We start from the raw sequence: 13074 nt of genomic DNA, 5'->3' as shown, positions 1-13074 counted from the left end.
TCTCCCAATAACATATTCTGATATCTTACCATTTTGCCAGTTTTTGCACTTCTTCAGTCGTTACATCCATGACAACTTCTCCTTTGCTCAGACCTATCTCTGACTTACTCTGCTCCATCCTCCAATTAAACAATTCACTACCATTCTCTCCCTTTTCAGCTCTGAAGGAAAGTCACATGTACTTGTAAAGTTATCCTCTCCATAGCTGTTACCAGGCCTGCTGTGTTTATTCCTGCCTTCCACCATTCCGATTGATTCCTGTTACCTATTGGCGAGTGGCTATCATCGACTGGCTATTATCCTTTGTTGAGAAGGAAATCACCACAGCTTTGTTCTGCCCCAAAGTGGGTGAATCCACTCTGACGCCAGTGGCAGTGCTGCTCTGCCTGAGTTCACTCAGTAGCTCCTCACTCCAGGGAAGAACAGACAACATGCCCTCTTCCCCAGCAGGAACCAGAATGTTCCCTCTGACAAGAACTGAGAATGCTGGCAAAAGTGAGCTGGTCTGACAGTATCTAAAGACGTGAAAACAAACTTAATGTTTCGAGCTCATTTGACCCTTCATCAGAACCCTGTTCCCTGTGATTCTGACCCATTCACTCCTGTGACTTTTGGTTAACAGTCTGCCTTAGCTGTGATGTCCACCACTGTTGAACAGCCCATCAAATTATTCCCTCTCCCACACAAGCTCAACCTGGTGAAAAATTATTGCATAGCAATTGCTGAACAAATAAAGACCAAAATTGATGAATGAAACATCATTGACCTGAAAGATTAACTGTGTTTTTCTCTCCAGAAAGTGTTTGACCTGCTGAATATTTGTAGCATTTTGGTTTTATTCCATTCATTTCACTTTCTACCATCCTGCTGATCCCATCCTATAACAATAATGGAATTATGGACTAGAATCATAGAAATCATAGAAACCCTACAATACAGAAAGAGGCCATTCGGTCCATCGAGTCTGCACCGACCACAATCCCAACCAGGCCCTACCCCCATATCCCTACATATTTTACCCGCTAATCCCTCTAATCTATGCATCCCAGGACACTAAGGGGCAATTTTAGCATGGCCAATCAACCTAACCCGCACATCTTTGGACTGTGGGAGGAAACCGGAGCACCTGGAGGAAACCCACGCAGACACGAGGAAAATGTGCAAACTCCACACAGACAGTGACCCGAACCAGGAATCAAACCCAGGTCCCTGGAGCTGTGAAGCAACAGTGCTAACCACTGTGCTACCGTGCCGCCCTAATTATATTTATAATTATAGTAATTATAATTACTAATTATAGACATCAGTGAGATCAAGTAAGGAAAAGTCCAGTGCTGGAGAGTTTTGGGAGCCAGAGGTCCAAAGTTAACATACATTCTCTCGACCGACACCTCATGACTCAAATTACTTTATGCCCAAGTGTTATTTCTAGATAAAGCTATCAACCATAGGCAAGGTGCTGGATGGCCAACTTTGGGAAAACTGTTCTTTGTCTGAGAGTCAGTATGTACAGGAGAGGAGAGAAAAATAAAGTAACCTGTTCCATTAGCCGCAAAGGCATGGGATTGTCCTTGTGCTGTCACACAAACCTTCAGTATATTAAAGGAACAGCAATTAGTGAAATATAAGCAAACCAGGAATGGGGTGGCAGGCTTGATTTACAGGAAATTCTCATTATTTGGAAAGGAATTTGAGACTGGATGAGAATCCCAGAATCTGGCTCATTGTTCACTATTATTCAGTTGTTCCTGGCAGCAACAGCAGCAATAACAATTCAGAGCAGAGATAATTCTCTAGAAATGAAGGTTAATTTCCTCACTCAGGTTTTAAAAATGTGCATGTTTTCCTTGTATATTTGAGAACTTTTGTTTCTAAATATATTAGAAGTTGGAAAATAAGGCCTTTTGACTGTCAGGAATTATCCAATGTGGTAACTGAGAGTTTGGAAGGTGTTGCAACAAAGGAATGGTCATGTCAGGCCACTAATGGTGGAAGTATATTGTAAGAAGTTTAACAACACCAGGTTAAAGTCCAACAGGTTTATTTGGTAGCAAAAGCCACACAAGCTTTCGGAGCTCTAAGCCCCTTCTTCAGGTGAGTGGGAATTCTGTTCACAAACAGAGCATATAAAGACACAGACTCAATTTACATGAATAATGGTTGGAATGCGAATACTTACAACTAATCAAGTCTTTAAGAAACAAAACAACGTGAGTGGAGTATTGTCTGGAGACAATACACATCTTTTTAGCCTGCCTTGATGCTCTCTCCACTCACGTTGTTTTGTTTCTTAAAGACTTGATTAGTTGTAAGTATTCACATTCCAACCATTATTCATGTAAATTGAGTCTGTGTCTTTATATGCTCTGTTTGTGAACAGAATTCCCACTCACCTGAAGAAGGGGCTTGGAGCTCCGAAAGCTTGTGTAGCTTTTGCTACCAAATAAACCTGTTGGACTTTAACCTGGTGTTGTTAAACTTCTTACTGTGTTTACCCCAGTCCAACGCCGGCATCTCCACATCGGAAGTATATTGGGCAGACTTGTTGGCTCTCCGACCAAGGCCTGTTCCCCATCTGGTGATAATCACTCCTCTCCGCCCAGAACACCAGCCTGCCCCCCCCACCACAACCTCTCTGCCCAGACCCACCCTCCACTCTCCATGCATTCTTCATGCCTTCGCATTCTTCCTATAGTTTGGCACCCAGAACTGTACACAATACTCCATCTGAGGCCAAACTATTGACTTATACAAATTCAGCATAACCTCCTTGCTCTTGTACTTTACACCACTATTAATAATGCTTAGAACACTACATCCCTTTTAATTGCTCTCTCAAGCTGTCCAGCCAACTTCAATGCTTTATGCACCCAGTTACCTCTGCTCCTGCACCCGCTTTAGTATTGTACCCTTCATTTTATGTTGTCTCTTGATGTTCATCCTCTATGTAAATCACCTCACATTTCTCTGCATTAAACATCCACCCATTCCACCAAGTTGCCTTTTGAAATGAATACTCATTTTGCTCACATTTTACAAGAACAAATTGATAAAGAAAAAGATTAAGACAATGTCTCTGAAATTAGATAATTGGATGGAGAACTGTGGCTTCACGTTCCATATCTCACATTCTGGGATTTCTCCCACTTACTGCAGGTAATGTGTATCTGTACGTTCATATACTGACATCCCCACTCAGAACCAGCTAACGTGTACCTGCACCATCAAAGAACCATAGAAAAGTTAAAGCACAGAAGGTGACCATTCAGCCCATCTTGTCCACGCAAGCCCAAAGACACTCAGGGTGCCCTTTCCAATCCCACCTTCCTGCACCCAGCCCATAACCCTGTAGCATACAGCACTTAAGGTGCAGATTCAGGTACATTTAAAGAGTTTAGGATCTATGCCTCCACCACCAACGTGAGCAGCGAATTTCAGACACCTGTGTTAAAAAGTTCTTCCTCATGTCCTCTCTACACCTTCTGCCACTTATCTTGAAACTATGTCCCCTGGTTCTAGAATTCTTCAGCAAGGGAAACAATTTTATCCTTTTGACTAATTTTGTGTACCTCAATCAAGTCACGCCTCAGCCTTCTTTGTTCCAAGGAAAATCCCAATTTGTCCAATCTATCCTCATAGTTACTTTTCTGGCCCTGGCAACATCCTTGTAAACCTCCTTTGCACTCTCTCCAAAGCAATTACATCATTCCTGTAATCTGGTGACCAGAACTGCACACAATACTCCAGTTGTGGCCTCACCAGTGTTTTATACAATTCCAACATTATATCCTTACTTTTATACTCTATACCTCTGCCAATGAAGGAGAGCATTCCACATGCATTCTTCACAACCTTGTCTACTTGAACTGTTGCCTTTAGGGACCTGTGCATTTGTACACCAAAATCTCTCACTTTAACTACCCCTCTGAGTATATTCCCATTTATTGTGTATTCCCTATAACTGTTTGACCTCCCTAAATGCATTACCCCATATTTCTCTCTGTTAAAATCCATCTGCCACTTTACTGCCCACTTCACCAACCCATCTAAATTGTGTTGGAGATTATAGTTATCCTCTGTATTATCCACTACTCGGCCAGTCTTTGTATCGTCTGCAAATTTCCCAATCATGCCCCCATGTTCATGTCCAAATAACACAAACAGTGAAGGTCCCAACATCAAACCCTGTGGAACACCATTTGAAACAACTTCCCAGTTGCAAGGGCAGCAATCGACCATTCTCTTTTGATTCCTGTAACTAAGCCAACTCTTGATTTAGTTTGCCACGTTACCCTGTATCCCATATGCTTTTACTTTTTTGACCAATCCGCCATGTGGGACCTTGTCAAACACATTGCTAAAATCCATGTACACAACATCCACTCACTACCTTTATCAACCCTTCTTGTCACTTCCTCAAAGAATTCAATCTAACTTATGAGCCAAGACCTTCCTTTAACAAATCCATGCTGACCATCCAAGGCAAGTCCATGCCTTTCTACATGGCAGTTAATCCTATCTCACAGAATTGATTCTACTAATTTGCCCACCACCGACGTAAGAATAACTGACCTATAATTGTTTGGCATTTCATAGAAATCATAGAAATCATAGAAACCCTACAGTGCAGAAGGAGGCCATTCGGCCCATCGAGTCTGCACCGACCACAATCCCACCCAGGCCCTATCCCCATAACCCTACATATTTTACGCGCTAATCCCTCTAATCTACACATCCCAGGACACTAAGGGGCAATTTTAGCATGGCCAATCAACCTAGCCTGCACATCTTTGTACTGTGGGAGGAAACCGGAGCACCCGGAGGAAACCCATGCAGACACGAGGAGAATGTGCAAACTCCACACAGACAGTGACCCAAGCCGGGAATCGAACCCAGGTCCCTGGAGCTGTGTAGCAGCAGTGCTAACCACTGTGCTACCGTGCCGCCCTTCAATCTCTTTTTAAACAATATACTAACATCCCCACTCAGAGTCAGGTAATGTGTACCTGTACCGTCATGTACTGAAATTCCCATTTAGAGCCTGGCAGAGTAGCCATTCGCAGTAGACGGTGTGGTGAACCATCGTTGGTTCCCACCAGGTAGTACTGAGCCAGGGTCTGGCCAGTACTATGAGTCTGTATATATGTTGCTGTTGGGGTTAGGGTTGGGTTGTTCTACTTGTTACTGTTGGGGTTAGGGTTGGGCTGTTCTACCTGTATTATAGTTATTATGGTACATCCCAGTCGGGCTCCGCCTCCTGGGAGAGGTATAAAGGTCACTGCTCTGTCTGGGACCCCTCAGTGTGGGATCGTGTACTATATATGAAAGCTTCATTGTAATAGTAAATAAAAGCCTTTATTTCCTTGAGCATCTCTAGCCTCGTGAGTTATATCGTGCATCAATTTTACAAATTGAACTCTCGTCGTTAAAAAAAAAGGAAAACGATACAGAGAGTATGGAGCAAATGTTAAAACCCGAACGTCTTACGCTGGACCCACGTGCGGCGGGCGCCCCTAACACCTTCGACCACTGGTTGAAATGTTTTCAGGACTATCTCGCAGCCTCCGCAGCGGTCACCACGGACGACGACAGACTCCGGGTCCTCCACGTGAGGGTAAGCGACGCTGTATATTTAGCGATCCGTGTGGCCACCGACTACAAAGGGGCCCTCGAGCTTCTTAAGAAGCACTACATTAAACTGCCAAACGAGATGCATGCTCGATATCTTTTAGCCACTCGACGACGGCAGCCCGGCGAAACGACGTAACAGTACGCGTGCGAGCTTCTACAGCTAGCTAGGGGCTGTAACTGCAAAGCAGTGTCGGCAGACCAGAACATGAATGACCTCGCTCGAGATGCGTTTGTGGCGGGAATCGGATCATCTTATATCCGACTCCGACTGTTGGAGCCAGGTAATCTCGATCTCACTAAGTCGATAGAACTAGCGGATACGTTGGAGACGGCCTCCAAAAGCCTAGCGTTGTATCCCGAAGACCACGTGGAGACAGCGTGGCAGGAGCAGTCGCAGATCCCACCTCGTCCCTTGGGTTCGAAAAGCTGCGTGATGGCGTGCCCACACTCGGGCCTGACAACGGCAGCAGCTCCAGGGGGCCCGCGGTGTTACTTCTGTGGGGGAGTGAAGCACACTCGGCAGCGATGTCCCGCTAAAGCGGTGTTGTGCTCCGCCTGCGGCAAGAAGGGGCATTATTCGAAGGTATGTCGATCCAAACTTACTTCCAGGAACAACAGTGCGGCATGCGACTCCCCAGAGCTGGGTTCCTCGTCGTCGGTATCGTCGAGGGTTTCTTCCACGTGCGAGGCCAGGACGTCGCCATTACAGACGACGGAGTCGCAAGAGACGCGTGACCACCAGGGGTCGCTGATTTTGGCGCCATCGCCCACGTGCGACCTATGGGAGCAGCCATTTTGGTCGGCACCGACCGCGAACGACCAGCAGGGGTCATCTTCATCCATCTCAGCTGCCCGCAGTGGCACTCACGAACCAACGGTGGCGTCGATCATCCTGGACCAGGCAAAGCCTCACAGACTCGACAAGTCCATGATGGACATACAGGTAAACAAACGCACGATTTATTGTCTGTTTGACAAGCGGGAGCACGGAGAGTTTTATTCACCCAGACGCTGTGAAGCGGTGTGGCCTCCAGATCCAACCTGTCAAGCAGACGATTTCGATGGCATCAAGGTCCCGGTCTGTCACCGTGCTAGGGAGTTGCATGGTAAATTTAACGGTGCAGGGCACGGTTTACGAGAGCTTCAAGCTCCTGGTGTTACTGCACCTTTGCGCGCCAATACTCCTCGGACTAAATTTCATGGTCCACTTGAAGAGTGTAACCCAACAGTACGGTGGGCCACTCCCTCCGCTTTCAGTGGGAGAACAGCAGCTTCCAAATTGCCCAACGTGCCCCGCCTGTAGCCTCTCGACGCTGAAGATTACCACACCCTCCCTATTCCAGAATCTTGTGCCAGGCTGCAAGCCCATCGCGACCAAGAGTAGGCGTTACAGTGCTGAGGATCGGATCTTCATTCGATCTGAGGTTCAGTGGCTTCTCAAGGAAGGGATCATACCATCTAGCACTAGTCCTTGGAGAGCGCAGGTCGTGGTGGTCAAGAGTGGGAACAAACCCCGGATGGTCATTGACTATAGTCAGACCATTAATAGATACACGCAGCTGGATGCGTATCCCCTCCAGCGCATATCTGACATGGTCAATCAGATTGCGCAGTACCGGGTGTTCTCCACCATCGACCTAAAATCTGCCTACCACCAGCTCCCCATTCGCCCAGAGGACCGACAATACACGGCTTTTGAGGCGGATGGTCACTTGTACCACTTTCTAAGGGTTCCTTTTGGTGTCACGAATGGGGTCTCGGTCTTCCAGCGTGCTATGGACCGAATGGTGGACCATAACGGACTGCAGGCTACCTTCCCGTACCTGGATAACGTCACCATCTGCGGCCATGACCAGCAGGACCACGATACCAATCTCCTTAAATTCCTACGCACTGCATCTCGCCTGAATCTGACCTACAACAGGGAGAAGTGTGTATTTCGTACGCGCCGCCTAGCCATCCTCGGATATGTGGTGGAAAACGGGGTCATCGGCCCTGATCCAGACCGTATGCGTCCCCTCCTTGAACTTCCCCTGCCCACTAGTGCAAAAGCACTGAGAAGATGCTTAGGCTTCTTCTCTTACTACACACAGTGGGTTCCCAATTACGCGGACAAAGCCCATCCGCTCATCAAGTCTACCTCTTTTCCCCTAGCACCAGAGGCTCGTTTGGCCTTTGATAAACTAAAAGCCGACATCGCGAAAGCCACGATGCACGCTGTCGGTGAGTCCACCCCTTTCAGGTGGAGAGTGATGCATCTGATTTCGCCCTGGCCGCCACACTTAACCAGGCGGGCAGGCCCGTCGCCTTTTTTTCTCGCACCCTCCAAGGCCCCGAAATTCGACATTCAGCGGTGGAAAAGGAGGCCCAGGCCATTGTGGAGGCCGTCCGGCATTGGCGCCATTGCTTGGCGGGAAAACGGTTCACCCTGATCACGGACCAGCGGTCCGTGGCGTTCATGTTCAGTAACACGTTACGGGGCAAGATCAAGAACGACAAGATCTTGAGGTGGAGAATCGAACTCTCCACCTATAATTACGACATCATGTACCGTCCAGGGAAACTCAACGAGCCCTCGGATGCCCTGTCGCGTGGAACATGCGCCAGTATGCAGGAGGACCGTTTGCAGGCTCTCCACAATGACCTCTGCCATCCAGGGGTCACTCGGCTCTACCACTTCGTAAAAGCCCGGAATCTACCCTACTCGGTGGAGGATGTCAGGTCCATAACTAGAAGCTGCCGGGTATGCGCGGAATGCAAACCGCACTTTTACCGACCTGACAGGGCACAACTTGTTAAGGCCACTCGTCCCTTCGAAAGACTGAGTGTGGACTTTAAGGGCTCCCTTCCCTCGACAGATCGGAATGTGTACTTCCTCAACATCATTGATGAGTACTCGACATTCCCTTTTGTCATTCCCTGCTCTGATACAACCGCTGCCACGGTTATCAAGGCATTTTGTGATCTTTTCACCCAGTTCGGGTACCCATGCTACATTCACAGCGATAGGGGCTCGTCGTTCATGAGCGATGACTTGAGGCAATACCTGCTCTCATACGGGAAAGACTCTAGTAGAACCACGAGCTACAACCCTAGGGGTAACGGACAGGTGGAACGTGAGAATGCTACAGTCTGGAAGGCTGTCTTACTGGCGCTGATGTCGAAAAGCCTTCCAGTCTCCCGTTGGCAAGAGGTGCTCCCTGATGCGCTCCACTCCATACGCTCACTCCTGTGTACGGCAACCAACGCTACTCCCCATGAGAGGCTGTTTTCATTCCCTCGGAAGTCTTCCTCTGGGACCTCATTACCGTCTTGGTTGACGTACTCAGGACCTGTCCTCCTGCGGTGACATGTTAGGGCCCGCAAGTCCGACCCTTTGGTTGAACAGGTCCATCTCCTCCACGCCAACCCTCAGTATGCCTATGTGGCATATGCTGACGGGCGAGAGGACACGGTCTCGATTCGAGACCTGGCGCCAGCAGGGGACTTGGAAACCCCTGTCGCTCCCATACCTCCTGTTAGAGATCCCCCAACTATTGTTTCCCCTCCTGACACGGCGCGGGCAGCATCGGGACCATCACTTAACCCTTTTACTCCCGTGTACAGCTTGCCTGAGTCCAGGAGATGGTCGCCACTTCAAGGTGTGTCTGAACTCAACGGATTGTCATCACCTCGGGGTCAACCGGCCCGTGAGACAGTGGAGGAGCCGTTGGACATCGCCTTGGGGAGAACGCCACCGCGAGTGCCTACTCCGGTGTCATCGCCGGTGTTGAGGAGGTCACAACGACGGTGCGGTCCCCCTGACCGTCTGAACTTATAGACTGATGACAAATTATTCTGTGTTTTTTTGTACCCCGCCGGCCTTTGTCTTCAAAGGAGGGGTGAATGTGGTGAACCATCGTTGGTTCCCACCAGGTAGTACTGAGCCAGGGTCTGGCCAGTACTATGAGTCTGTATACATGTTGCTGTTGGGGTTAGGGTTGGGTTGTTCTACTTGTTACTGTTGGGGTTAGGGTTGGGCTGTTCTGCCTGTATTATAGTTATTATGGTACATCCCAGTCGGGCTCCGCCTCCTGGGAGAGGTATAAAGGTCACTGCTCTGTCTGTGACCCCTCAGTCTGGGATCGTGTACTATATATGGTAGCTTCATTGTAATAGTAAATAAAAGCCTTTATTTCCTTGAGCATCTCGAGCCTCGTGAGTTACATCGCGCATCAGAGGGTTTGCTGCAAACAGCTCTTTGAGGGTAAAGTGGACAATGCTGCACTCATCAGATTATTATTCTGCAATTGGATTAGAGCAGACTATTCTTATTATCCCAAGAAAGGACAACTTCCTGTGATTGGATTAATAGAACAAAGTTTATTTAAAAGAAAATATCATTTGCACAATTTAACCAAAAGCAAACAGAATGAGAATGACAGGCATTGTACATGAAAGGATGCAATGGGTAAGAAGAGCTGAACCAAACACTGTGCCTTCCTCACAAAATCTCCAGAAGGGCTGCCTGCCACCAGTTTAAAGGTATATGGCTAAGTGACTGGGATACTGCAATGGGAAAATGGTCCCACAATATGAATCAGTGAGCTAGGAGACTGTATCAGTTGTTAAACACTTATGGCAGAAGTTAAGATTTAGCCACTAAACCTACCTATTAATCTCATTCCTACACTTAATGGTCTTTGTACTGAGGAAATGATTTCAGTGATTTTTACCACAGGTCATCAAATGTCCCCTTATCAGGAGCTGGAAGGGTTGTTAAAATAGCACTCTGGAGTCCATCCATGTAGCATATGGACTTTACTGTGGGAAATGTGCAGAGGGCTCTGTAAGAAGCCAGTGGTAGGTTTCTATTCCAGCTTATTCATCCAGTACATTTTCTCTCTGTCACTTTTATATCTGATAAACCAGAATTTAATGAGGAAACATCAAAGATTGGATTATTGCCAGAGGCAAAGCTTTGTGGCTAAATTATTACAATGAATTCCTGGTTTCATGCACACCCCCACAGGGAAGCATCTAAAGATGTCTGAGATACTTAAGGGAGAGAGGGGCTGAGAGTCATTGCTGGGACACTGCTGCACACCTTGCTAAGAATTGATAGGACAGTGGAAGATGTTAAAGGGAACGAGTACAAACTGGGGTCTGATCATCCATCCATTCTATTGTTATAATATCCAAGATGAGAGCAGCAAATATGAAGGGAAGAAATTAGCCTGAAAAAGAGGGAATGTAATCTGTGTGCTAGCTCTCTGCTTTGGTGCTTAACATATTCGGAGTAAAAGGCTGAAGGTCCAATCTATAAAAGAAAGATTAATTTGGATTTTGTTGCAACTCATCACATTGTGCAAAAACATTCCAATGTGTTTCACATATGATAGATTTTCAAAACCACAAATGAAGAACGGAGACAGAATCAGAGGGAGTCTGATCTCGGAAACAACTGATAACTGCTCTGAGCCTGTGTAAGGTAAGGCACATTAAGGAAGTAATTAACAAAATATCCTGGTTGATTTGTAATATGAAATATAAGAACATAAATAAAATCCCTGCATTTAACAATTTGAGCTTTGATGACGAATAGTTGCTTTTAATGTAGACACTGGAGACTGCTTACTATCTCTGTTTGTTCATGGATATGAATGGATATGACATCCCTGGGTGGTATGCAAGTAGGACATATAGCAAACTGGAATTGAGCTGGAGGAGCACTCATCAGATTTAAAACCCTGCCTGGTAGAGATGCCCCAGGTAATAGAATTGCCCAGGCTAAGATCACCATGATAATTTCAAGCATCACTGGGCATAGATGACATCTCACAGCTCAATGTATTATGCTGGCTAAACTATTCAACTAAATCAATTAGCAAACTCCACACAAATAAAGTGATTGATGAAAATTTTGGAAATTTTGGAAAAGAATACGCTTTAAGCAGGAGGTCACGAGGCTTGGTTTTCCCTTCTTACTTCTCTGGAGTAATACCTTTGAGGTAATAGACCCAAGATGTCACTGTTCCGTTTCCTGTTGATTGTGGGCATGATACAATCAACTTGCCAGTGACAGGGTATTTGGGGATATTTGAAGTTCCCTCAAAGCTGACAACCACAATATGGGTTTTCTTACCACGGAGTGTCTCAGATGGCTTGCAGACAAACAATGGATTGTCTACTTGGAATGAGAAACTAGTTGGATGTGGGAAGATATTCTTGAATGGAATGGAAGTGCTAGCTCCAGCTCGAATTGAGAAGGGACCCTGAGGTTTGGCAGGCAAACACACTCCATAGAGGGGGATGTTGTAGTCCCCACCAACAGAAGAGGTAATGTTGAGAATTGCTCTGGACTCCCCCAGCCGATGAGGCTCGTAGACAACCTCTACTCCAATCTCTGAACCACCTGGTGAGGCTGGTGATGCTATGATGCTTTTGTCCACAAGGAATTCGTGACTATCAACCTAAGGAAGAAACAGCTGAATCAGTTGTATATACAGTAAGAAGTCTCACAACACAGGTTAAAGTCCAACAGGTTTATTTGGTCGCACAAGCCACAAGCTTTCGGCGCGCTGCCCCTTCATCAGGTGAGTGGGAGTTCTGTTCACAAACAGGGCATATAAAGACACAAACTCAATTTACAAAATAATGACATCTCTGGGTGGTCTGCAAGTGGGACATATAGCAAACTGGAATCTAGCTGGAGGAGCACTCATCAGATTTAAAACCCTGCCTGGTAGAGATGCCCCAGGTAATAGAATTGCCCAGGCTAAGATTACCATGAAAATTTCAAGCATCACTGGGCATAGATGACATTTCACAGCTCAATGTATTATGCTGGCTAAACTATTCAAATAGATCAATTAGCAAACTCCAGATTTATCAGTCAGTTATCTGTCAGTTGTATATATCCAGGATATTGCGAGCTTGGCAAATTTATAAGCAATCTGATCGACAAAGTTCCTGACATCAGAAATTCCAATTGCAAAATAAAAATTAAAACTTAAAGAAGGAACCTTTATTTGGCCCATTTTGAAATCATAATGTGGTGGAGAATGGAAAACTACCCAAATCTGCACCTATTCTGCATCATCTCCTTAAAGAAACGATATGGTCTACATGCAAAACACAGCTCCCTCTATTCTGTCCTAACATCTGTAAGAACATTCCCCCTGCAATGTAGTACTTTTCTGAATGAGTCTCATGGTCCAAAGTTGATTCATGCAAATTTGTTTGTGTTGTTTTTGTTCTGTCCCAAATTCCATTCACAAAGCACCTTTATTCGTGGTTAGAGCTTTTCGTCACATCAGTGTGGGGTGGTTTAAATGTAGACTGTATCAGAAGGTCAGCAGTATGCTGATGTTCTACAGAGCAAGGTCCCTTGTTTAAGGAATTCATTCATTACGGCTCATATGTAAATTTAACATATTAGTCCAAGGTTAGGTGGATCGGCCA

At 46.2% G+C, this 13074-nt stretch overlaps 1 protein-coding gene across 1 annotated transcript in view; it reads right to left on the bottom strand.

Annotated features, from left to right (window-relative positions):
• Positions 1-10020: 10020 nt before the first annotated feature.
• LOC144493118 (hydrocephalus-inducing protein-like) overlaps positions 10021-13074 on the bottom strand; it is a 182603-nt gene continuing 179549 nt past the window's right edge. Inside the window, exon 25 of the mRNA XM_078212020.1 lies at positions 10021-12083. Coding sequence (XP_078068146.1) covers positions 11595-12083 — 489 coding nt within the window. The 3' untranslated portion in view covers positions 10021-11594. The remainder of the gene's footprint in view (positions 12084-13074) is intronic.

The sequence above is a fragment of the Mustelus asterias genome, chromosome 4 (genome assembly GCF_964213995.1).
Source record: "Mustelus asterias chromosome 4, sMusAst1.hap1.1, whole genome shotgun sequence".
NCBI classification, from domain to species: domain Eukaryota; kingdom Metazoa; phylum Chordata; class Chondrichthyes; order Carcharhiniformes; family Triakidae; genus Mustelus; species Mustelus asterias.
The sequence above is the reverse complement of the archived record's forward strand: the minus strand, read 5'-3'. Positions and strand labels throughout refer to the sequence as shown.